The sequence below is a fragment of the Falco naumanni genome, chromosome Z (assembly GCF_017639655.2).
Source record: "Falco naumanni isolate bFalNau1 chromosome Z, bFalNau1.pat, whole genome shotgun sequence".
NCBI lineage: Eukaryota > Metazoa > Chordata > Aves > Falconiformes > Falconidae > Falco > Falco naumanni.
In genome coordinates, this window is record NC_054080.1 from 52,367,245 (window position 1) to 52,393,690 (window position 26,446).

Below are 26,446 nucleotides of genomic sequence, written 5' to 3' on the forward strand. Positions count from 1 at the left end.
TTGGAGAAGAAAAGGCTGTATATATTGCACATTCATTACATTCAGACGGAGTACACATCCTGATGTTTAACTTTCATGCCAAGCAATAAAGGTAGAAACACTTTAAAGAGTCAGAGTTTTATACCAGGGAGCTAGTTCTGTTCCCTAGATTCAAATAATTTAAAGTAATAAAACCTATTTTGAATTCACAGTTGATATTCTATTTAATGTCACACCAAGAAATTATTTTTTCCAAGATATTTTTTCCTTTTTTTTTTTTCCCCCCCAAAATATGTCCAGCAGTAATAAGCTAGGGAAGGATCAAAAAAACCTGAAAATGTTAAGTGAGCATTTGAAGGCTTGCCTCTGTTTTCCTTCAAGCTATCTGCAATATCCTGGTTGATCTCAGAAATTGGAAATGAGAAGCCTCATTCTTGATAACCACATATTTCTTCACTCTATTTCAATAAATCATGATGTTTGATGCAAAATATACATACCTTGTCTTTTAATTCTGGTGGACAGAGACATCTACTGTATTGAGAAGTAATGGAGCTAACCACAAAGCACAAACTGCCACTTCAAATTTCTTGAGTTTTTACCCTTTCTCCACATTCGATGCTGATCAAGGCTGGACAAGAAAGATTCATGGAGACATGTTTTGAATGAGCAGAATCTTATTGGACTATTACTTTCTCTCAAAATGAACCAAACCAACATATGTTGACTGCTGCATATACTAGCTTTAATCCTTCAGAATGCATAAAATGTATTTTGAATAGGGAGCCTGTATTACACTTGGCAAACACTAGTTTCTTCAGTGAGGGAATTTCATGATTTACTGGCAGTAGGTATACAGACATGGCAAGACAGGACACTTTTAGATGATGCATCAGTATCAACACCTCTTTCATTATCTGGAAACTGGAAATACACATTCATTAATCTGTTAAAGTGTACAGTTCCATTCTATTTCTTTTATTTTTATTCTTATTTCTTCTTTACTGGAGAAGGTTAAAAACCTTGTTTATTTGTTATTTTATTATTACGGCTCAAAGCCAGAGACTTCTCACAGAGCAGTTTCTTCCTGTTTTTCTTCTCACATGCTTCCAATATGATCGACTAGCCATACCTCTTAACCGTACCGGTAGGCACAAAAAGGTTAAAGTAAACTCTTATTCGTAAAACAGGAAACAAAAAGACAGCAGGGCAACACTCTCTTTTAGTAATATTTGGTAAAAGCAAAATCAGCTTGTTAAGGTTGGGGGCTTCTAGCTTGTTGCCTCTTGTAAAATGTTTCACCAGTGCTGTCCACATCCCACAACATTTCAAGGTAAAAATTTTCAAAAATTCAAATTATGTTTTTAAAGTAACTCCACTGAGGACTTTCGGGTCAGAACCCAAACTATTAGAATTGGGTATTTTTATTGTGGGAGATGCCCTTCATTTTTTTAAGGGATACAGACTATGCCTATAAAATAGTAGGTTCAATGAAAATGAAAGGTTTAAAGCACAAAACATGAAATATACTCATAGGCAGAGCTTCTAGCACTGGAATGCATCACTGCAAGACACCAATGAAGCACAGAATTTAAAATCATAATTAGACAATAAGGATGAGAACATTCAAGATGAAAGAAACCCCACAGAAAAGTTTAGGATATTTTATATTCCAAGTGAAGACAGCCTAACAGAATCAAATATCATTGCTTACAAAAGGAAAATTATATTGTAGAGGTATTTTCAACATTCAGATTTAAGGCTCAATAAGAAGTGTCTTTGGAAAGGCCAAACCTGGTAGTCAAGAAAATTTACCACAACATATGTGTATCAGAAGATACTTTATTGCCAAGAAGAACAAAACTGTTGCTGTCATGCCCGGATGTCTCATTTTAAAGACAAAGCTTTTCCTTCACCACTTTTAAAGACCTGTAAACACAGCACTATAAAAAACTAAAACAAACAGAAGAAAAATTACAAAAATAAATTAGAAAAAGAAAAGCTGAGAAAGAGGAAAGCCCAACCGACAAAGGAGAAAATGTATTCGAAGCAACAGAAAAGCTATGAAGTGGAATGAAAGTATCATGTTATGTCTTCCTTCCAAATGAAGTTGGGGTGGGGGTGGAGTTTGCATATGAAATAAAATAGCAGCAAAGAAAAAGGGTAAGTACAAAAGGGTAAGTACAAGTGCATTTGTGTCCCTCTGGAACTTTATTAACCAAAACAGTAGTACTCATCTGAATCAATTTTGGGATGCCTATGCAGAGGCTGTGAGTCCTCCATAATAGAAGAATCACTGAACTTCTCCATATCTGAAGGGGTTTGGTGACCAGGGACATCATCCACTAAGGTGTCCAAATAACTCCCCACTGATATTCCATCCAGTCCATCACTACAGTCTTGTAAACTGTTACAGCTGTCATGAAGGGACGTCTCCTGACTTTCCAGCAAGCTGCACAGGCTGCCACTCAAGCTGCTACCTCTGCTGGCAATGGCTTTCTCTTCAATCATCCACTTGATTGATTCAATACTTTCATTGATGATCAGTAGCTGGCGCATAAGCTTCACGTCAGTGGCTCGGAGATTAACCTAGTGAATAAAAATATTACTAATTTTCTTCAAAATGGAACTCCAAATAGCAAGCTGAAGGAAAAGAATGGGTTAAAAAAAAAAAAAACCACAAAAAAATCCATCTTTCACAGCTAGGACAAATAATAGAATGATTTGGGTCGGAAGGCATCTTAGGGAACATTTAATTCCAATCCCCCTGCCATGGAGAGGGGCACCTTCCGCTAGACCAGGCTGCTCAAAGCCTCATCCAGCCTGGCTTTGAACACTGCCAGGGATGGGGCATCCACAGCTTCTCCAGGTAACCTGTTCCAGTGTCCTGCCACCCTCACAGTAAATTATTTCTTCCTAGTATCTAACCTTGAATCTGCTCTCTGTCAGGTCAAAGCTATTACCCTGTGTCTTATCACTAACATGCCCTTGTAAACTGCCCCTCTCAAGGTACTGGAAGTCTGCTATAAGGTCTCCCCAGAGCCTTCTCTTCTCCAGGCTAAAGGACCCCAGCTCTTTCAGCCCGTCTTCATAGGAGAGGTGCTCCAGCTCGCTGATCATCTTTGGGGCCCTCCTCTGGACCATCTCCAACAGGCCCATGTCCTTCTTATGTTGGGGACTCCAGAGCTGAATGCACTAGTCCAAGTGGGGTCTCATGAGAGCAGAGGGGGAGAACCACCTCCCTCAACCTGCGGGCCATGCTTCTTTGGATGCAGCCCAGGATGCAGTTGACTTTATGGGCTGCAAGTGCACATTGCTGGGCCATGTCAAGGTTCTCAGCCACCAATGGCCCAAAGCCTTTCTCCTCAGGGAATTTCCACAAGATTACACAAAGGTGAGGCCTAAGAGTTTTATTTGTTGCTTCTTTCTTCTCATCTGAAACATCACAAGCGTTGACAAAAAAAGAAAACAAAAAAAAATATCTGTGTGACCTCCTATTCATCACATGAAAGAGGTTAAAAATGGTGAAGAGGCAGTCTGACGAACTGAAGATGATTCTAGGTTTGCCCATAATAACAAGTGTGGAGAGCCAGAAGCTGCTTACACCCATAATGTGAGAAGATAACACTAGTTTGTGACCTAATCTACTCTGCAGCCCTTTCTAATAGCACTTCAGCACTACTAAATGTTTGACATCACAACAGACACAACTTCAGTCTCATCACTTCCACAGCAAGACCTCCACCTCTGTGAACTTTTGCCATACTGCCAACATAGGGCATGCACGCTTAAAACCACTGGAAAAAAGATGCCAGTCATTTCAGATTAACTCATAGGGATACCATGTGTAGCATGTAATTTGTGTCATATTTTATCACATGTTCTTATACCCTTCAATTGTACTTATCAAGCATAATACGTGCAGAGATGTCACTGATTTAATACATGCATTTAGAAAATACTTGCCCTTATACATAATTTGAGTGTACCTCTCTACAAAATGTGTGCCATAACATCTGATGTATGTGTATTCATTACATGCTTTTCCAAAGGACACTAACATCTTAACTTTCAGCTTATTAATTTGAAAAAAACAATACAGTATATAAAAAATTTCAATGTCTTCACTCAATTGAGAAATAAGGAAGAAGTAAGATCTGTTCTGCCAGACAATAGATGTTTTATACTATTCTCCTTGTCCACAATCATTATTCAGAAATACAGCATCTGTATTGTTCAGCCACAATGGACTGGAACGGAATCGGTATTGTCAGGAAGCAAAGACTGTGTCTTGTTTTGTCAGAAGTACAATATGGACACAGTTCTTTTCATACTCAAATGCTGTCTTCTCAATATCTGAAGTTACACTGACCTGGTACCGTTGTTGAAGAAGTTATTTTAATGTGGTTTTATTCTGTTATATGCTGCAAGGGATTGTACTAGTTCTGGCTGGGAAGCTTCACAGCAGCCAGTATGGGGCTGTGTTCTGTATCTGTGACTGAAACAGCGTTAACAGCATACTGACATTTGAGCAGCTGCCGAACAGTGATCGCATAGCCTCAAGGCCTTTCTGTTTTTCACTTTGCACCCCCAATGACAGGCTGGGGCTAAGAAAGGCGTTTGGATAGGACAGAGCTGGGACAGTTGACCAGAACTAACCAATTCCCTGCCTATATGCCCATTATATATGTTGTGCACAGCAATAAAACCCATGGGTTTCACCTTTCCAACATAGCCATTGCTTGGGGACTGGCTAGGCATTGGTATACTGGTAGGAGACTGTAAGTGACTGACTTTGTATCACTTTTTTTTAATTTTAATTTCTTTCCTTCACTTATTAAACTACCTTTATTATAACCCGTGAGTTTTTCTTGCTTTTGTTCTTCCTGTTCTCTCTCGCATCTCACCAGAGGGGGATGGAGAAGTGAGCGAGCAGCTGGTGGGTGCTTAGCTACCAGCCAGTCAAACCAACACAAACATACTTCAAGGATAGCTAGTAACAGACTGCCTATGTAACTCTCATATGCATTCCCAGCCTCCCTCCCCAGTCCCAGAATGACTCCTGAATTATCCTCAATCCACTATCACAGGCTGTAACATAGCTAACCTGGCACTGTGCAAAATAGCTTTACCATTCACAGTTTTAACAATACTGCCCATCTATCATTGTTTCAGACGTGAGGTTTTGAAAACAGATTGACCATTTCACAGCCCTCCTGCTCAAGCCAGTTCTTCTACTCCTACCCATAAATCACGATAAACCATTTGCTCAGCAACTAGACTGTCATGAAAGCAGTAAATTACCTGACTTCTCAAATACAACTACAGACTTCAGCAACTTGCTGAATATAAGCCAGCTTGGAGACAGCAAATTTCCCAACAGGCCAATGAAGGAAATGTTTAACAGAGCTAGCACCAATATGCCTCTAATCAAACAGTCCCTTTTAAGTAGATGTCTCACATATTTCAGTTCACAGGAATAATTTTTACTCCAAATACATACATAGCTTCAGCGTTTCTGCAGAACAGCCTTTACTGGGAGTGTTTCTTTGCATTCTTGCGTACTTGAGTCCTCCTCCACCCAGCTACCATATTGTCCCAAATCTCCCATATCAACAGTGTGCTTTTCCTAAAGCAAACATTAAAAAGTACCCCACTGTCATCTTTCTTTAATATGCTTTACTTAATCATCTGTTTGATAATACAAAAATGTCACTACAACATTTCTTGCCTCTTACCTGCTTTAGCACAGATACAATCGCATTAGCTCATACTGACTTATGTAGCTGCAACCCTAATGTAGCCATTAGAGTACACAAGGCAGTTCCAAGATGGTTCAGCTAAAGGGATTAAACGCAGTAAAACCTCATCATGTCTCATAGCTCCATTCCTTATGCACTGTTACGGATGCACTTCAGAAATATTCTAGGAGTTTATCATGGTTAATACAAGTATTTCAGAACAGTTTCTACAGCTGCTTTTTGAGTTAAAGGTAGAGCACAGCACCACCATAGGGAAAGTGCATGTCAGTATGTATCAGTCCTCAGCACAAGCTTGTGGTGTACACAGAAATTCTGACAAGACAGCAAGAAAGGAATTCTGGTTACAGGCTAGCTTCTGTATCTTTTTGCTTAGCTTATATAACCACAATAGTGCAGATCACCAGGAAATGTTTAACATTGAACAGCTAGTCATGGCAAAGAATAGTAATTAAATTGAAGTGACAGCATCTTTCAAGTAATGCAGTCTGCTGTCATACATAGGTGGACAGAACAGATCAGCATTCAAACACAACCAGACCTTCAGTCTAGAAAGGATAACTGGCCTAAGCACCTGCCTGTGCCTCCCTCCCTCTCATACTAGTTGTTCTAACAAGGTACTTTTTCCTTGCACAGCTAGCCTTGCTTATGGTCTTCCCTAAGATGATGTGCAACACTGTCATACCTTATACAAGAGACGTTATATATATATATACACAAACATATGGACGTCTGTGCACATACATATATACACATAAATATACAAGTATTCATATTATTTTTACACATACAGTGTTTTTAAGAAAGGATTTGGGTAGATTATTGGTTTTAGAATAAAACTCTTCATGACCAGGGCTGTTAACAAAGACAATTATCACTTCCTGGCAGTCTCCCAAAATAGTGCATGAGCTGTCCCTAGCCTGATCACTTTCCTTTTGGATCAAAGTTGCACTTGCGCTCACACTACAGGCAGAACAGACTTGTTTTTCTGCTGCATGTCTTGCAGATATAGCTTCCAGTCAGCTCCAAAGATAGTGGGTCCCCTTCCCCCCACCCCCAATGACTAAGCTAAAAATTCTGTTCAATATATCCTTTTAATCTTTCAAAACTGCACCTCCAGTCCCTCTCTGCAGACTACTTCCTTCTAGATTCCTGGGGGTCACATGATGCTGCTTCTTTTAACTACAGGAAGTCTGCAGGGATATTAATGGTAACCATAAAATGCGGTCTGAGGAAAAGACACTCCTAAATTTATTTTAAAGATACTAGTTTCATTTTTTCCTCAACACCTTTATGTTGTGTGCTGTAAAAAGCCCATAAGTAAAAGAAATTATTGAGTTTGAATAACAAGGTATTTCCTTCAAGACAAATCTTTTTGCCAGAGCACAGAGAAATAAGTCACTATGAGACATAAAAAACCCCTTAGAAGTTAATAGATTCAGGGAGCCATTTATGTCACTCAGCTCAGAAGTTCTGCTCTGCCTATGATCTCAGGCAGGATTCAAACACTGATCTAGGGTTGGCTACTATGTAATCTGTGTTTTTAAGGCAGTATAATTTTGGACAGATATTTCACAATAAATGGATGTTGGATGGAAACAGCAGCAAAATATGGCACCCTACTGAAACCTGTTCAGAGGTTCAGTGTGTGAGCAGAATTAGCAAGTGAAGAGGTTAGATGAAACTGGAGCAGATTCCATCTGTTGTTAAACACTGCTACACCAATCTGTATCACTGATTTTACAAACAGAATTCCAAACCAGTAGAATCTTTCCATGGCAAACAGGTGTGCATGACAACTACAATTTAGAAGTACTGATGCTACTGCTGTTTTCCTTTTTCTAGGGCGTGTCAGAGAGAGCTTTTCACATTCAATTTCTTCTATTTCCCATATCACTCAGGATGAACAGCTCTGTGGCTACCCAGCTATGCCTACCTCCCTTTTTTTTAAAGGCAGGTTACCTCACTTTTCCATGGAATTTGAGGTGTTAGATTTTTAATATTTTTGTTACAATGTCCAAATAATAATTCATTTTGAATTCTGAGTATCCCTTTTGTCACAGAAGCTAATCTTATTCCACTTTCATCATTACAAACAGAGTAACAATTTTTAGAGTAACTAAGAAAATTAATTCCCAAGGAGAAAGGTGTGAGTGTGAAAAATAAAATAAACATTGATTCGCAACATTTAATTATTTGAGTCTTACAAAGATACAGATTTAGTAAGCAGATACAAAAGTGTATAAAACTCAATTAAACCTCATCAACCAATTATGGGAGAGAATATATATATAACAAGCTAAAAAGACCATAAGCAATCAATTTAAAGTACAAAATTCAGAATATGTGAATGCAAGATTATTTAATTGGAGTGACTGAGCTAACTCACACACTTACACACACAGAAGCTTTGTTTATTAAGCAACCACCTTAAAGTATGAGGTATGCCACCTGAAGGCTAGCAAGTTCAGAATGATACTACAATAGCTTCTCAACACCAGTGAGCTAACAAAATGCTTTTTTTCTGCATTTAACATGTGTAAAATAAAAATATAAATGACAGATAAGGGACAAATTTTTGCTCCATGAACACACAGGTTGATGAATATGCTGTGCATAAATGCCATCCTACTTAATTAGTAAATATGCATGCGCAGGACTAAAACCCTTGCCTACTTCAAAATTTTCCCACTGATGCAGGATGTTTGCATTGGTTTCTTCATATAATTAAGCCACTTTGGGCGATGGCATTTCAGGATCCAGATGACAGAGCAGAATGCCTAGACTGACTTTTGAATTTGAACACTATCTTCAGTATCAACTGTCAAAAAGCCAGGAAGCTTTTAGGCGACACAGTGTAAGAACACGGGGTTACTATCTGTAGCTGGAAGGGATCATCTATGCACAGGTGGAACTATAAGTGCTTGTGTGAATGTTCTACATCCACTCTACCGCAAAGTCAACTTGCTTGGAATAACAGAGGCACTACAATAATTTGAACTAACCTAATCAACCTGACACTGTGTGAGCTCTCTCATGTCTTCATACGCATAAACAATGGATGTGGTAACCAAAGTCTGGCACAGATCAAACTAATAGTGAATCAGCGTAGGTGCTCCATTGTTCGTCATTATGCCATGTATGTCCGACTGATTTACCTCACCACTATTTTAGGTAAACTACATTTCAGTCAACAGCAATACATGTAGATCAACAGCTTTTTGTGCATCTTGTTTCTTGCAGCACGGCTTTGTGTTATAATGTATTGCTGGAACGTTTTCCCATTTCTTTCCTCATGTTTTTTAGGCTTGTGGTAATCTTCAGACAATGAGGGAGCACATACAAATGCTACATATAGAAAAGGTAAATTGACCCACTGTTGATTTGTCATTGCAGTTTGCTGACCTAGTTTATTTCTGCAAACTGCGCAAGTTACACCAACCCTTCTCAGCCATACTTCCATCATGAGTCACAATAAAAACCTTGTGGCAGGCTACAGAGGCAGTCCTGATCACTTAATTCATGCCTTCTTCTGCAAAAGTGGTTATTTATACTCTTGTTTCTCTTGAAGACTCCAAAATTGTTAAAACCCTCATAGTAGATTTTTAGGCAGCATTTGTTATTATCACTGAAGTCCCAGTTGTTCACAAAGTGAACGGTCATTAAGTCTTCAGTTTCTAACAGCACCCTTGACCTTGCTGGCTTAAGAAGCTCTAGCCTGGTCATGACCTTATTTCAACCTGATGCAGTTCCAGCGCGATCCTGAACCAAATGCTTATGACAAATACCTCTACAGTTCCTTCCATAAAATTTGGCAGCAACATAACAGCTTTGTGAGCAGTTCTTTTTAACTAGGAAAGACAAAGACAGACAGTGTGATTTGGCATCAGCCAGAAGAGGATTCCCCTTCTGTAAACAGAGCGTACCAAACACCCATCACCTAAAGCAAGGAAGCTGGCAGTTCAGATCTGAGCCACCACCAGAATAATCAGGAGGCAGAGCAACTTCATGAAGGAGCAAGTTAACTTGGTAAGCAGTGAGTGTAAAAAATTAACAGGTTTCAAAGACATTTATTTGTGCTACTATGGTTATCATCCAGTATAGGAAATCCCAATATTGCTGATTTACATTCGTCTTACAACACTCTTGTGTTATAATACCAATACATTTTGATATGTTCATTTTATACATACTAATCTCCTTCTGACTTCACAGGAAAATACATACCAAGTTATGCAACTGTTTAATTACATTATCTCTGTAGCAAAAAAAGTGGATCTAAAGGCATCTTTCTACCTCCCTGAAATGTGCATGAGCCTTTTCTGTGGAGCATCTGTGGGCAGCTTGTCATTTTCATTAACACTCAGTAAAATCTCAATGATTTGGATGAATCATCATCATGGTTTAACACCAGCTGGCAAGTAAGTACCATGCAGTCACTTGTTTGCTCCCTGCCACTCTAGCGGGATGGAGAGGAAAATTAGGAAAAAGGTGAAACTTGTGGGTTGATACAGGAACAACTTAATAATAAAAATAAAATAAAAGTAATAATAACAACAATTATAATAACAAAGGGTGGGGGGAGAGGTATAAAACCCAAAAGGAAAAGAACCCACCCAAGTGATGCACAATACAATTGCTGACCACCTGCTGACCGATGCCCAGCCAGTCTCCAGGCAGCGCCTGGCAGGCCCTGGCCACCCCCGCCCAGTTCATATACTGAGCACGCCATCCCATGGTATGGAATACCCCTTTGGCTGGTTCAGGTCAGCTGTCCTGGCTTGTCCCCTCCCAGTTTGCTGTGCCCCTCCAGCCCTCTCGCTGGCAGGGCCTGAGAAATGGAAGGTCCTTGACCTAGTATGAACATCACCCAGCAACAACCAAACCCATCAGCATGTTATTGACATTGTTCTCACACCAAATCAAAAACACAGCACTGCACCAGCAACCAAGAATAAAAAAATAACTATCTCAGCTGAAATGAGGACAATCATTTACTCAGTAGGCTACAATTTCTATTTATTTTTTTTTTAATTTATACTATTGAAGGTATCCTCTATGCTTAAGTAGAACATAAAATTCTCAGCACAAGAATCTTTTTCTTGGATGTTTGTTTTAGATTTTTGGCTATCTTTTTATTTTACAGTGAAAAAGAAGAAACAGCTCAAATACCTACTAAGTAAGTATGACTATGATTATCGGAAAGAAACATGCCATAATCAGAGAGCAAGTAATAGGACCACCCCCAACCCACCCCGCCATTAGTTAGTTAAGTCTGTATTTCACCAACTCCTCCCCAAATGAAAAAAAAAAAATACTAAATCAGCTCTTTAAATACAGAAACACATCAGAATTCAGAGGGAGAAATATCCAGCCTCAGAAGGATGAATGAATATGAAAGGAAGGTCCTAAATATTTTAGAGCTTAGTTCAATGAATACTAAAAGGAGCAGCAAGGAAACGCAGGATTTTCCGAAGAGTAAAAAGCCTCTAATGCTATTGGAAGTTTTTACTGAACATTTCCAAATATCTCCTACTGCTGCCATAAAAGCAGCATCTGACCTTAGAAATGGACCTGCTGTGACAGAGGTGAAAATGCTTTGAAAAATCCATACTATGGACCCACATATATTGACAGACGAGATAATAACAGCGCAAACGTTCAGGTCAATACACAGTGGTAATAATCAGCTGTGGGTGTCAAAGTGTCATGGCAGACTGACAATCACAGCATCACTGTAGTGGTGTTCTAGACACCACACTGCACAGGACTATATACATCTTCCACACCAACATGATATGGCACTGGGTCTCACCAGCGTAATTTTTTTTTTTTTTTTTTTACCATTGGATTTAACTCTCTGCCTCATTTATGCTTGACTTGACCAAAACATGATCTTACAAATAGAGCACAAAAGCTGGATAAAGTATCTGTTAATTTCTGAATTAGGTTTGGTTAATGAGCACTCCAGACCTGCTAATCCCTTTAAAATTCCTTAATATCAGTACTGGCACTGTGTAGGTATGCTCAAAAGCATAGAACTAAAATACAAGTGAAAGAATATAATGGGTTTTGCTTACAGGTATATTCAAAGTTTGAAAATGTTGCTTTTACCAAGACAGTGATCCTCACTTCATTATCATTTTTAAAAGGAAGGGGAAAAAATAATCAAGAAAAAACTTGCAACTTGTTTTAAGTCAGAACTGAGACGCGACATTATTGAAGATAAAACACTGGAGACAAATCTGAACTTTCATAATACCACTGCAGAGACACATAAGATTAAAAAAGTGTAACATCTTTGTCTGAATCTCCCCAGAATTCAAAATTAGATTATTTTTTTAATAATTCTGTGGTCCTGGAAATTAAGTAGGTCCTGTTAAAAGTGTATTATTAACCTAATAACCAAATCTTTACTAAGAGGAAAATCCCACTGTATTTACTGAAGGTTTATATGAGTAAGAATAAAAAGGAAATTCAAGACAGCCTTGTAATTTTAAGTGATCAAATGTCCTCTTAGAACTGCTTTAATAGAGTTAGAAAGTGATGTGCTGATCACTGGATTTTTCTTCCCCTATGAAAAAGTTATGATCACCATGTTTCAGCGTTAAATCTTTTCACTTATTGAATAAAAATGAGTCAACATCTTATCAAATAAGGTTTGGTTTTGGCTTTTTTTTTTTCCCCCCTAATTTTAATCTGTGCTCTATTTGAAGTTGCATGTCTTTCAGATTCAGTCTTATTTTTTCTTTTAAATCAAAAACTTCAACTAAATTTCCCATTGTAATCACCATCCTGCTAAAATACATTTTGTACATAGGCTTTGTGCCCATCTGAATGTGGCAGCAAATTTGAGATCTTTCAGATAAAAGAAAAGTTGAGTATTTTGAATCTTTTCACCAAAAATACCCTTCCAAACTTCCAATAATCTATGAATAGTTAACTACTTTAGTTCTTTCTCACTCGCTAAGACTGTATCAAACAGCTAGCTGCCAACCTGCACCCAGGATCTCCAGGTTAAAAAGATAGAAGTAAACAAGAGGCTAGAACCATTTTTAGCAAGCTGAAACACAGAATTTGGTCAAAACAGTTAGCCAGGAAGGCTGCTGCAGGCTATCCTAGCTGCAGCTTTTGAGCCCTTTTGGCTCAAAAAGCCCAGTGACCCTTCAGCTCTCACAGAACACACTGCAGTAACGCATTCTAAAGGCCACAAGGCAAGATTACCCAGATCATAAAGCGAAAGGATATATTATAAATTAAATAAACAGAAATCCTACGCTTGTCGCTAAGGTCACCTCATAGGAAGGTAGCAGCAGTAATCAGTGTTGAACTATAAACCTCAGAACAAACCCAGGCGCTCTAGGTACCAGCCTTTCCATACTATTTGATCCCTCCTCTAACCAGTAAACATCATTCAAACCATATGGCGCAGCTTCTCCTACACCACTCTAGTTCATATCACATTGCTCTTTTTATACCTAAACCTGCTCTTGGTAAAGATTTCTACATAGCAGACTACTGGGCCAGTATGGCTTGATCCTAGTTCAGCAAAGAATATTAATCATAACCATCAGTGCAGTTACCAGAGGTATGAGTAGAGGGGAAGGAATCAGGGTCATTGGTTACATTTCCCATTTCTCCTTCCAGTGAGGAAATGCTACCTACTAAGCTAGTTGTGAAGCAGAAATAAGGTGCAAGACTTGCACCAGATGGCTAGGAAAAGACAAATACTGCCTTTGCCAATAATCAAGAGTGACCTGAAAAGTGAAAGTAGACGACAAGGGACATAATAGAGTTGAACTAGAGAAATACAGCTGTATTCAAAAAGGGCTGTTAAGGCTCTTCTGAAGTAATTTCATCATTAAATTTCAACAGACTACAAATTAATAAAAATTAAGGAGAGAAATGACAAAATCTTACATATCATATGGTGGTTTGGGCTGCGTTTCTTTTTTCCTCTGAAATGGGAGGACTGCTGCTCTGCACATAATTAGCTATATGCATTGATGGTCATTGTGAGCTACCTCATGTGCCTATGGGGAAACCAGCTGTGCCTCCACTCTATCCCTCCAGTCACAGCAGCCACTGCTGGGTGCTAATGCAGGAGTACATAAATTCCGTAGGCATGTGAAGTTTAAGAAAATTACTATTGCTTTGGCATGCTAGTAGTATTGTTCTTCTCTTGCAAAGAGGTTTTCCCTTCTATTGTTTCAGGATTTAGTTTTCCACAAACCCTGTAATGCCAGAAATCTGTCACAGGCCACCACTTGAGACTAAAATATTTCAGGGTATGGCACAATTGTCCCATGATGTATGGATAGTCCATTAATGGTTACAGTGGCTGAAGTGGCCATGTGAAGGCAAAATGTGTTTGTAGTCACAGATCAGGAGAAGTCTTCTAAAATTATCACTTGGACTTCATGATTGCTTCTCTCTATAGTTTTAAGACGACTAGAACAATAGTCTAAAGTCAGAGTTTACCATGACTCCTTGAATGACTTCTCAATGTTGTCATGTTTTAGCACGGATGCATCCAAATTCTGTTAGAAAACCTTCTGCCCATGGAAAGGATTCTTCAGTATTCAACTGCATTAAAACATGACACTGCCACTGTTTTATCATGTACTTTGTTCAAAACACACATCATTTGTTTTTGCCCAAAAAGGAAAGCTGTATAGGTCTGGTTGCTGACACAGACCAATTCAGGCTTATGATATAGCTGGAACAGGCCTTCTCCAGCCACCCTTCCAGACTTCACTGGTTTTCTAAAGAGATGGCAAACCAATGCACATCCCACTTCTGCTGGCACAGAAATGCTTCACTGTTTCCTCCTTGCTATCAGGACTGTTTCCTAGTAATTCAGGATTATTGGAAAGGTCAAGGTCAGAATCTGAAGCTCCGTAAGTTTTTTTTAAAAAATACTGTTTACTGAAAAATGTGTAAGAGGGTTGTGTCCAATGTTTGCTATGTTTCATAAGCACATATAAGAGTTACAAAAAGCAGTGCAACCCTTTCAAATAAAACATTTCTTTAAGCCAGTGGAAACTGTAGTAAGACAAAAAAGCCTCGCTTAGATAAATGTAAAGCAACAGAGCTATTCTACCTTTGTTTCTACCCTGAGGTAAAAATGTGGGAGCTTGGAAACACTCAACACATTTCTTACATCATAATTCCTGAATGTGTGCTTCTTTCTGTATGGAGAGAGGTAGGTTTCATATGGCCAAAGTAGCAATGCAATAAAATTACTCTCCTTCTGGAAGCATTTTAGTCATGAATGCAGCTGGTATCTAACAACAGTGAACACAATTACAAATTAAGCCATTAAACTGTTTATAAAAATCTGAAACTCCCAGTAGTTAAACAGGAATTTAGCACTGCTTTCCAGACACTAAATGCTTTTGCTTCACCTGGTACTGTACCCAGCAGGGTCATACAGTATTAAGAGAAGTTTATTTTAGAGCACAGCAAATGAAACATTCAGATAACTTCTCCTAGTAGCTTAGCTAGTATGTGTTTCCTGTTAAAGTAACAAATGTGCCATACCATTCCCTTGATAAAACACAAAAATTAAGAAATGTCACGTTGGTAGGGAGGGAAGAGAAGGATTAGGTTGCTGACAGCAGGGCAGCATAACTGTGCCAGTATTGCTGCTCTTTGTGTTTAGGGAAGCTCTGGGAAAGGTTGCATATTCTGTCATAACAGAGTAGCTAGCTTTAACACTCGATGTATATGTACTCTTTACTGTCCTCTCCTTATTTTCTCTTATGGCAGGAGGCAAAACTTTGGAGCAACTTTGAGAGGGGAATCCTCAAGCACATTTTATTCCACACAGTCGTCCGCAGGTAGGCAGAAGAACTCACTGCTGGAACACAGCACAGGTTATTTTTGAAATAAATGACCATCCAAATATGCTTCTAGATTTGAAAAAAACCTTGAGCTGTGTTGTTTATACTTTTCAAAACTGCTCAAAGTGGCTTACAGGCTCTCTGGATGCATTTTGGTCACTTAAGTTTGGTTACCCTCCAGACTAGGGTTCTTTCCAGTTGGTTATCATGAACACTCCCCTGACATAGTCTGGCATCTCTTGAAGCTTGCAAACTGCTCGGGGACATTGAATGAATAGCTTTTGAGAACTCATTGAAGAGAACGCCCCAGGATGTACCTACCAAGCCCACCAGTTGCTTTGGACACAACCCAGCTCTCACTAGAGACAAAGACATGGAAAGACATCCATTGACACCTAAGCTCTAAATGGCTGATGACAAAAAGAAAGCATGTTAAAAGCTGTGAAAAACAAAGAAGATTATTTCAGTAAGTCTAGTTAAAAATCTGTCTTTAAACCACATCCTCCAATACTGGTTACTTTACAGAACAGTCTAGACCCATTGCACACACCAGTCTTAGTGATGTTTTAATTTGACATAAGCCACTACATAGTTGTGAATTCAACAACTACTGAAATCAGTATCCTAATCAGACACCTATCCGCTACAGGCAAACAAATAGCAATACCATGCTGATTACAACACAACGGTTTCAATGGATGCATACAAGAATATTCTCTCTGTCATTCTAGGTTTTACTCCTAACACAGCTACAGTTTGCTAAAGACTCAAAATAAGAGCATACTTGGCTCTAGGGGTACCAAGGCCATTTGTACACTCACATGGCTCAGCATCATGGTACAGGGTAAAATCAAGCTCAGAAAGCAACTTAATCCTGGGGCAAGGTGTACTTCCTTCATAACCAGCTTTACTATAGCCAGTGCAGGCACAGAAGGTTTCCCAGCTAGATCTGGTTTGTAGCCATTTAGCTGAAAAAGGAAATACCCCAAATGTGCAGGAATGTTTTATCTTCTACATTAAAGAAACATCATTATTTTAATTATTAATCTCCCTGGCTTTTATTGCAGCCATATATTTCAGAACAAGTATTTCAACTTCTTCCTCAAACTCTGCAGCAGTCACTCCTACCCAGTTCTCTCTCTCCAACTCTTCTCCAGTCCTCGAGAATGTATTCTGTCTGCCACAAAAAAAATCTAAAGAGATCAAGATTCAGAGGTTTAAATTTTTTAGTATTACAATTCCCTTTTGCAACTATTTGAAGTTATCCAATGACAAGGATGTTATTTCAAAACTCTGCTTGAAAACAACTGCAGTATGTACAAGGATGCAAGGGAGAACAGCTAGAGCGACCAAATACCTCCACACTAACAAGGAAAAAAGGTAAACAAAAACCTTACAGAGTTTGGTGGGTTGTGTTTTTTTTTTGCTGGTGGTTCCCCCCAAGCCCCAAGCATTTAGTAAACTAATAGGCCAAAACTGGATAACCTTGCTTTTCAGAGTTGCTATGCTGATGGACACCCTCACATTTCAGTTCAAATTCAAGTTTCTCCTGTTTCCTCCTTTAGTTGATTTTAATGTTTGCAACTAACAGCTTGTACAGCATTGTAAACAACGTAACAGCTTTCTGAGAAGCCTGCAAAAAGCCATTTTTGTTGAAACTATTCTAGAGCAGTATTTGGTCAAGCTACTTCTGAGTCATCACAACTTCTAAAGTCATCACTTTCCTTTATCCCTCCAGCACAGAAGGTCTGCATTCACAAAAGCCATGCTAAGGTTTCAAGTATTGCCTGTTCCCTGTGTTTCACTAACAATTTAAAAATACTGACAGAGAAGATTACAGACTGTGTAGGGGACATATCTTCTTTATTGGAGGTGGCCTCAGCACTGCTACTTCCGAAATACAGACACTGACACACCCATGCCATCTTAGGGTCCATTGTCCTACTGGATACTAGCTCTCATTCCACACCAGCAAGGAGAACTGCATGGTTGAAGCCAAAATTCAACACCGAGAAAAACTGGTGTGAAGGCAAAAAGAAATCCACCACAGGTAAATGCTTGTAACTAGCAGCCTCACTTATGACAGCGAGGGCTGGAAAACCAAGGCTGCAAGTCTGCCTTTATAACAAATTTCCCCTTTTACTATGAGATTGACCATAATTTTTCTGTTCAGAGCTCTTCCACCTATACAAACAATAATCTGTGAACCATCTTTTGGAACTGCTTACATGCAAGATGCCCAAATTCTATGGTTATAAATGTAGGCAAAAATCCGAGACAGAAATTGTACTCAATTTTATGAGATTCCAATTGCTTTCCATCAGTTCAGATCCTCTATCTTTTTACTTCTGTAAGTTCGTCTTCATTTGCTCCAGATACCAGCATCCAGCCCCTCTTCCAGGCCATGGACAAGTAGGAAATCAACATGTCTACTGTGGAAGGTTTCCTAGGTTTTGAGCTTGAAGGCAGAGAACAGACAAATGATCTTGTAACCTTTAAAAAATGAATTAAAACATAGTCTTTTAACTGTTTACTGTTAGGGGGAAAAAGTATCAAGGACTAGAAATGCACTTATGGGCCATCACCTCTGTTAAGTATATTTAGTTGGTATTGTGCATTTCAAGTTTTTCTTGCTTACACACAAAAGGTACTTTTCAATTATTGTTAGCCGTAAGTATCCACAGAAAAAAAAAGTACCCCCACAAAATTATGATGGTCAAAGGGCTGGAGAACCTGCCTTATGAGGAAAGACTGAAGGAGTTAGGTCCTCTTTCCCTGGAGAAGGGAAGTCTTGTGCGTGGACCTCATCACGGTACTTTAAGGGCAGCTACAAGGAGGATGGAGGCTCTCCCTTCAGAAGGAGCCATGTGGAAAAGACAAGGCAGAAGTTACACCTAGAGAGGTTTCATCTTGATATAACAGTGATGCATACAGTGAGGACAACCAACCACTATGACAACCTTCCCAGGGATTTGGTGGAGTCCCCATTGCTGGAGGTCATCAAGATGTGATTGGACAGGGTGCTCCATAAACTCACCCAGACTCTCTTTTGCATGAAAAATTGAACCAGATGACCTTTTCCAGTCCAGACTATTAAAATCATGCTGTTCTGATTTAATCAGAAAATTTGTCATCTATTTGCTAAAAGCTATTGTAAGTCACTTAAACTGCAGAGCTCTGTGCAGAAAGGGTTTAGTTTTCATGTCTTTTCATTACACGTTATCAACAAACAGACTTTAAAAGGCAACTTCGAGACAAAATACTTCCTCTAGCCTTGAAACAAAGTAATCAGGAAAGAAATATCGTGAAACAGTAAGACATATTCTTTGAAATGAGAGCTGGCAAAAGTCTACCTGTACATGATACTGAAAAGTTGAAGACAAAATTCTAATATTTGGTTTGGAGTTTTATAAAGCAGGCATTCTTTATTTTCAGTGCCATATGCATGGGGGGATAAGTTCTGTCCAACATGCATACCAACTCTGCTCCCTATTTATCTTTCTATGGCTGATCTATACATATTAATAACATTTCTGAGAAACTATTAGCATATTCATTACAGTTCCATTAACTACTTATTGTATCTACACTCTTACTACATGTGTGTGGCCCAATGGGTTGGGGGTCCTCTGGTGGTAATTTGGGACATCTTCATCCTTTCTTCATCCTCTTTTCCATCTTCCTCTTGTTCTTTTCATGACCTTCTCTTCTTCTGGCTCTGTTTCAGCACTTTTGGCTCATGTCTTGGTTTCAGACCCATTCTTATCTACTTAGTAGCTAAACTATACAATGCAGCGTTCTAGTAGTAGCTGAACTACATAATACAGTGTTGTTCAGCTTGGCCATGTCATCGGTACACAGTTGCAACATTTATAGTTAAGCACACTGGTAAAATTCCTCCAGTATCACACATGGCAGTCTAACTGGAAGCCTTGAGTGAAGTATCTCTGATTGTTGTGATAACTCATACATGAGACAGAAGCACCTGGTATCTCGCACTGATGCTCTTAGATAAGGTATCAGCAATGTTCCACAGACTCTTGGTGAAGTAGCTAGAAACGTAAGCACATACTCATCAGTACTTCCTGGGGATGTAAGCACTTCAACAGCTGCTGTAGCTGAATCAGAACAGCTGGAAGGTCTAAGAGCAACATGGAGATGGTTCCACAATTCAAATCCTTTTGCCAGGCACCATGTGAGATCTGCCAGTCAAAAGATATGTTTAAAATTGCATTAATTTAAATAAACTTGCTCACCTTCTCTCAAAGATACTCTGAAAAAGTGGAAAACTTGGTAAAGTTCCAGTACTATAATTAGGTTACAACTTTTTCTTGCTAGATTGGATCATTTTCCCTAAGGATCTATCTACAAATCACTTTTAACACAATTATCCCAATATCACTGCCCAATCATACATAAAACTTACAAACTCCTCTGCCACATCAAGCAAATCTGAGGGTACAAAGGAGAGAGCTCATTAGCAAGACCCAAGATTACCAGCTTTTTCAGTGCACTTCAAGAGGACTTGGAGAAATGGATATATTTTCATTTCTGTATGCCTTCTTTCTACTTCCAAGAAAAGCCTCACTTCAGGGATTCACTGAATCACTAACCAAGGTTAATCAAACTCTCCTACACAGGCTTGAGGCTTAGCCGCTAGTAATTCTATATTTATGATTTTATCTTCAATCAAGTTTTTAAGCAAAAATTCCCATTAATCTAATAGAAAAACAGCACCTGATACAAAGCTTTGCAACTGCTGACTAGACATACTGAACCAGATCTTGGCTTCAATTAAGTCAGTTGGTGTTATCACACAAAACAGTGGAAGTAGCAGCCTGTACCTACAGCATGTGTTAAAGAGATGTTTCAAGTCACAGCTGTTGACTTTTTAAAAAGGCTCTTTAAAGAATCTAATCAAGGCAGACCCCCCACACTGTGGATCTAACAAAACTAAGCAAATTTAAGTTGTTCAAGCTCTTCAAAGCTGGTAGAATAGAGTCAAAGCAGCTCTGCCCTCCAACCTGCACCTTCATTTCCATGCTAAGACTGTATTAAAAAAAAATACGTAAGAATGAGAAAAGGACTGGCGTTGTAATGATCATATTTGTCTAATTTCAATCAATAAAAAATACTTTTAGTTCTTTGGTCTTTACTTTTGTCAGGGCTCCATATTAATCAGCCTTTTACAAATACACTAACACAGAAGTAGAAGAACAAAGGGGGAGAAAACTCAACTAATGAGAAAGCATAGGAACATGCCTCTATCCCAAATAACTTAAGCTTAAGTCTGACACACTCAGCTTCTTGGGAATAGGGTTGTTTCCATTTCTTTATCCCTTCACCCTAAGAACTGCTGCACTCAGAATGAGTCTGAAGGATGAACTGGGTATTAATAGTATCTGATCCTCAACAGTGCTTACTGGAAGGAATCTCAGCTAAAAGTCCCAGCAATGCAATCTACCTCTCACCACCAAGACACAGTTTACCTTTTCTGCCCAAAATATTTTTATGCAAAGCATGCTACTTTTTTTGCTGCATGTAATGCAGACTATACTCTGGCTTTCAAGGAAACAAAGAGTTGATTTGGGAAACTTGAATGAAAAGAAGAAAAAACACACTTTATTTAGTTACTCTTTGAGTATCCCCAGGAGAAATGAGGATTTTTAAGCAGTATCATTTTGGGCTGCAGAATGAACCTCACTGATAATTTACTGCAGTGCATAGCTGTTGAAGTCATGTGTATTGAATGGTGACCTTAGGAGCATGACACAACACAGACAGGACTGCAGCTATAAAGGGTTATTAATGCGCCAGTGGAAGATTCAATGTAAAAAAAAAAAAAAAAAACAACACACAGGAGGAAAAAGTTTAATATTAAAATTGTGACAAATTTAATACTGAATCAAGGGCACATTGGCTAGCAGGAGGCACTCATGTCCTAGGCTGACCAGAACACAGTGTTTTGACCCACACGGGCAGTTACACCTTGCTTCGCCTGTTATTTGATGGTCTTATGCCTTAAAGGTTTTCAGAATCCAACAGAGTCTCCACCATAGCCTTGGTGGGGCAAACTGAAGGTAAAGGAGGGGAAGGAGGCCTGACAGGTCCATATTTCAAGAAAGGTACTCCATGGTGCTTTGTGTGATCCAGTGACTACCAGCAAAAATAAAGCTTGAGGGCAAAAGAAGCATACACTGGGAGCAGCAAAAGGATCTGAAGCAAGGTGCAAGCCTCAAGGCCTTTAGTTAGCAGATGTGTTGCTGCTACACACACCCCTCCCTGATCTGTAAGGTGCTTCAATTTACAATAAAAAACAGCATTTCAAATCAAGTATTGACACATTTATATGCTTATCTCTTAACATTCCCCTGCAGCAGATGACACAGGAGAGGTGATCACTTCCACCATTTCATTCATGCTTTTCCAGCCCAAGGTCATGACAACTTGATGAGAGGGAGCTCCCAAAGCTTCCACCATATCTCTCTTCTGAAGAAGTATCCAGTCCAACAGCTACCACTACTTTGTTCTGAAGAAAGACAAGCACTAGTTTCTCACATATCAGACAGATGGAAGAACAGAAGATCATTTTATTTGGAAGGACAAAGTGTGCATTGGCAGGAAAGGAGATGGACCTCTAGTTTTAGATGAATAAAACTTTCCACCTACTTCCACTCCTGTACATCTGAATTTACTCTGGGCACTGGAAGGATTAAATGCAGCCTGAGATAAGGCTTGGTGTCTACTCCCGAGCATTACAAACAGGTTAAGGTAAGCTTTCCTTGTTCTTTACTGTCAGGGGCCAATCAACAGGATGTCAGGGAACACAGTGGTATTTTATAGTAGCTATGAGCCAGAAAATAATGAGAGAACATAGCAAACAGTAAAATACCTCCTTAGCAGAGTACTGTGCCGTAGTTTAACTCCAGCGAGCAGCTAAGCACCTCTCCCTCATTTGCTCACTCCACCCTGATGGGATGGAGGAAAGAATCAGAAGGATAAAAGTAAGAAAACTCATGGGTTAAGATAAAGATAATTTAATAGGGAAAGCAAAAGCTGTGTATGCAAGCAAAGCAAAACGAGGAATTCATTCACCACTTCCCATGGGCAGGCAGGTGCTCAGCCATCTCCAGGAAAGCCGGGCTCCATTTTGGGAAGACAAAACACCGTCCCTCTGAACATCCCCTCCATTCCTTCTTCTTCCTACAGCTTTATATACTGAGTATGACATTATATGATATGGAATATTCCTTTGGTCAGCTGGGGTCAGCTGTCCCAGCTGTGTCCCCTCTCAGCTCCTTGTGCCCCTCAGCATCCTTGCTGGCGGAGTGGGGTGAGAAACTAAAAAGGCCTGGGTGCTGTGTAAGCCCTGCTCAGCAATAATGAAAAAATCCCTGTATTATCAATGCTGTTTTCAGGCCAAATCAAAAATATAGCCCCATACAACCTGCTATGAAGAAAATTAACCCTACCCCAACCACAACCAGCACACACAGTCAAGAGCTTTGGGATCAGCGTGATTTAAGCACAATAATAATGCAAAATATACTAAGGCAGTATCTTTGTTTATCAGATTTAGTTGAAATTTGTCAGCACAGACACAGTCATTGTGACTAACAATAGCTGTGGGAAAGGACAGAAGTTGAGGTGCACAACTGCACAATTTGTATAAAACAGTTAAAAAAAACACCACAACAAAACATAACAGAAAATAGTCACATCTGTCCAAAATATCTTCATTAACAAGAACAAGAACACAAGAAGATAATGAAACAGCACTGCTCAGTATCAGAGATCAAGATGTCAGCGCAGTAGTCCATATCAAGTTTTTATATGTGACTAAGAGGAAAGCATGAATAACCTAGTTTTGTAAATGCTTACAAAAAGTTTGCTTGCTTGCTTCAGACAAAAAAAAGCACAGATGTGACTACCTGAAGTTCAGTGAGTGGGCTGCAGAAGCTGGCATCATAGCACAACTAGAAAAAAAAAGCTTGATGGATGACACTTGATTTTCTAAACTTCTAATCTTTCCATTTTTTGCATGTTTACTACTGCAACAGCTATAAACTACTTTGCTACATGTTCAAGGCCTCTTAGGCCTTGCAGCAAGCCAAAGAAGAATACGTTAAAAAGTGGTGTAAAATAATAAGCTAGATAGAAGTTTTGGTTCTGTTTTAGGAATGATGTGCAGTTAAAAAAAAAAGTGAAACATAGAAGGAAACTACAATTTTTACCCAATATTGTTCTTAAATTGATCAGATCTGTAAAATGTCACAAAGCAAGCTGCAGAGGGGAAAGCAACAGATTAATAACCTTCAGAAAGTTTAAGGATAGAGGAAAATCCTTACGTTGCTAAAGAGAGTAGAGGAAAACCCCAGGAAGACTTCCATGCTCTGGACTACTGAAGACAGCTGAAAGCATGAAAGACATAGTGTAGCCATACTTCACCTTTTACAAACAGTCATTATATTGGTGGTTTAAAGGCCTGGACAAGAGACTAGAAATCAAACAGGGGAAAAGTGTGTAACAGAATTCCCCTTACTTGGCATGAGCAATGAGTTCAGCTGTGAAAGCCAGTTATTTAAGTGACAAAGAATAGGAGAGGTCAAGGATGTTGGAACTAAAGCCTTCACATTGAGGGCAGGGAGGAAAAAAAGAAACTAAGTGGCAGGAGGAAGAAGAGGCAGATAGAAGATTGTAACATGAAACTTGCAAGTGTCAAGTAGGTGAAGAGAGCAATTAGAAACGAAAAGGTGATGAGGGCAAGTCACTCATTTTTTGCCCACCCTTAATAGGCCTGTCATGACATGTCTAGACAGCCACGCCACGTACTCTGGCTACCTTATTTATTTCCTTTGCAGTCTGCCATCCCTAACAGTTTTACCTGCAGGTCACTCTACAACGCTTGTGCAAGCTTAACACTGAAAAATAAACATGAGATATGCTGACAACGTGGATCAGTGTTAAAACTGAAATTCACAGCGATCATTGTGATTTTTAGTTCGATTTGTGAGGATCTCTTAAACCATATGAAGCCACAGAACAGCAAGCGTGATTACAGCAAGTTACATCTCAAGATTAACATCATCATCTTGGCTATCCCCTCAGAATATCCATTCTTGATTTCTCTCCCCCCCCCAACATGCTTATTTTTTAAGCACTCTTACAAACCCACCCACCTTTTGCTTATCTATCTATCTCTAAGTAAGGCTGCACAGGGACTGATGGTATGGCATTTACTTGTTCAAATAGGATGAGATTGCTTTGTTTGCTGTAAATGGCTAGGCTCCAAGATAGTTGCATACAGTCATCTCAACAGATTGCCAACAAAATCCTCATCCCAACAAGATCAAATTCCATACTGCTTTCAAATAATTTTAGTGGCAAGAGCTATGGAAAGAACTGCTACCAAAGAAAGTCTTCTGGGACCTCACATAACAATGACACTCTAATAAAAAGTGGAAGCCAACTACGCCTGCACATGTGAAATACTCTGCATCATCAGAATCTTGTCTGCTGGGTGTTCACTAGTTGCTTGCTCACTTGCTTGCAAAAAGTTTGTTTGCCTTAAAAAAAATGATGCCAGTTTTACAGCACCATCAAAAAAAAAAAAAAAGGTTAATACTGAGATGGTGTCACACCAAGTAGGACAAGCACCTGCATTAAGACAGCAGGCATGTCATCAGTTCCGAACTAAATACAGCACTGTCCCATCACAGACCACCGGCAAAAAAAAAACCCTCTCAGCCAAATTACAAGTAGTTGTTTGCTCAAGAATCACTGTGCATCTTCTGCAGCCTGTTTGGAGTTAAGGAAGTCTCTGAAGACCAACGTCCAGAAATTGAGTCACTGAATAGCAGGCCAAATTTTCAGCCCAAAAGATCCAGCACCTCGTTAGGCATTACTCATCAGCAGGAAACAGGTGCGATGCAGAAAAGGCATTTACAACGGGGGGGCCGCGCGTTATTTTCTGCACTGACGCCCCCGCTGCCAGCGCCTCTGACGACCCGACGCGGCGCACCGCACCGCACCAAACCCCGCCGCCAAGGGGCCCTCGGCCACTCACCATCTCCTGCCGCAGGAGGTGAAGTTTCGTCTCCAGCCGGGCCAGGGCGGCGGCGCGGCGGCTGCCGGGGGCTGCGGCGGCGGGGCGTCCCGGCAGCTCCTCCCCGCGCAGCGGCCGCGCCAGGCTCTCGGGCACTTTGCGCCCCAGCTTTTGCTCGACGTCGCGGAGGTCTGGTGGGACGCCGGGCTCCATGGCTTGACCCGGAGGGGCCCGCGGCAGCGGCGCCAGCACTACCTACGGCCGCCCGGCCGCCGCGAGGGCGCGGAGGCGCGGTAATCCGCGGTGGCGCCGGCCGAGCCTCGCAGGTGACCCGCCGCACACATGTGGATTTCCTGGGCCAGCCCGACCCGCCCCCCGCCGCCCTGCTCTGCCGCGGCCCCGCTGTGCCACCGGGCGCAGAGACAAAAGCAGGAGGGCTGAGGCGACGGAGAACCCCCCCGCGTAAGCCAAGGGGTGCGGGGGGCGCCCCGCCGGCGGCTGCCTGCCGGCCGCCTGCCCTGCCCGCCCGCCCTGCCGGCCCGCTCGCACCGGGACCCGAGTCATCGCGCGTCTCGGCCAGCTGCAACTTTAAAGCCCGCTGGCAGGTGGAAGCGGCGCGGCGCGGCCCTCCTACCGTAATGCCTGGAGGAGAGGCGCCACGGGCGGCGGCGGCGGGGCGCCCTCGCACGACGGGGAATGCCCTCCCTGCCCGGGAGCTGCCGGGCAGCGCTCGGGAACGGCCTGTGCCGTCAGGGGAAAAGGGAGAGGGCAGGAAGGAAGGGAAGAGGATAGAGGAGAGTAACAGGAAGGGCGAGGAA

The 26,446-nt window shown here is 40.5% G+C and overlaps 1 protein-coding gene across 1 annotated transcript; it reads right to left on the reverse strand.

Moving 5' to 3' along the window:
- Positions 1–707: 707 nt before the first annotated feature.
- On the reverse strand, positions 708–26,198 carry LURAP1L (leucine rich adaptor protein 1 like). Its single transcript, XM_040580800.1, has 2 exons — positions 25,650–26,198; positions 708–2,568 (listed from the first exon to the last, which is right to left on the reverse strand). The coding sequence occupies exons 1-2, from the start codon at positions 25,839–25,841 to the stop codon at positions 2,194–2,196; spliced, it is 567 nt and encodes a 188-aa protein (XP_040436734.1). The 5' UTR covers positions 25,842–26,198; the 3' UTR covers positions 708–2,193.
- Positions 26,199–26,446: the final 248 nt, after the last annotated feature.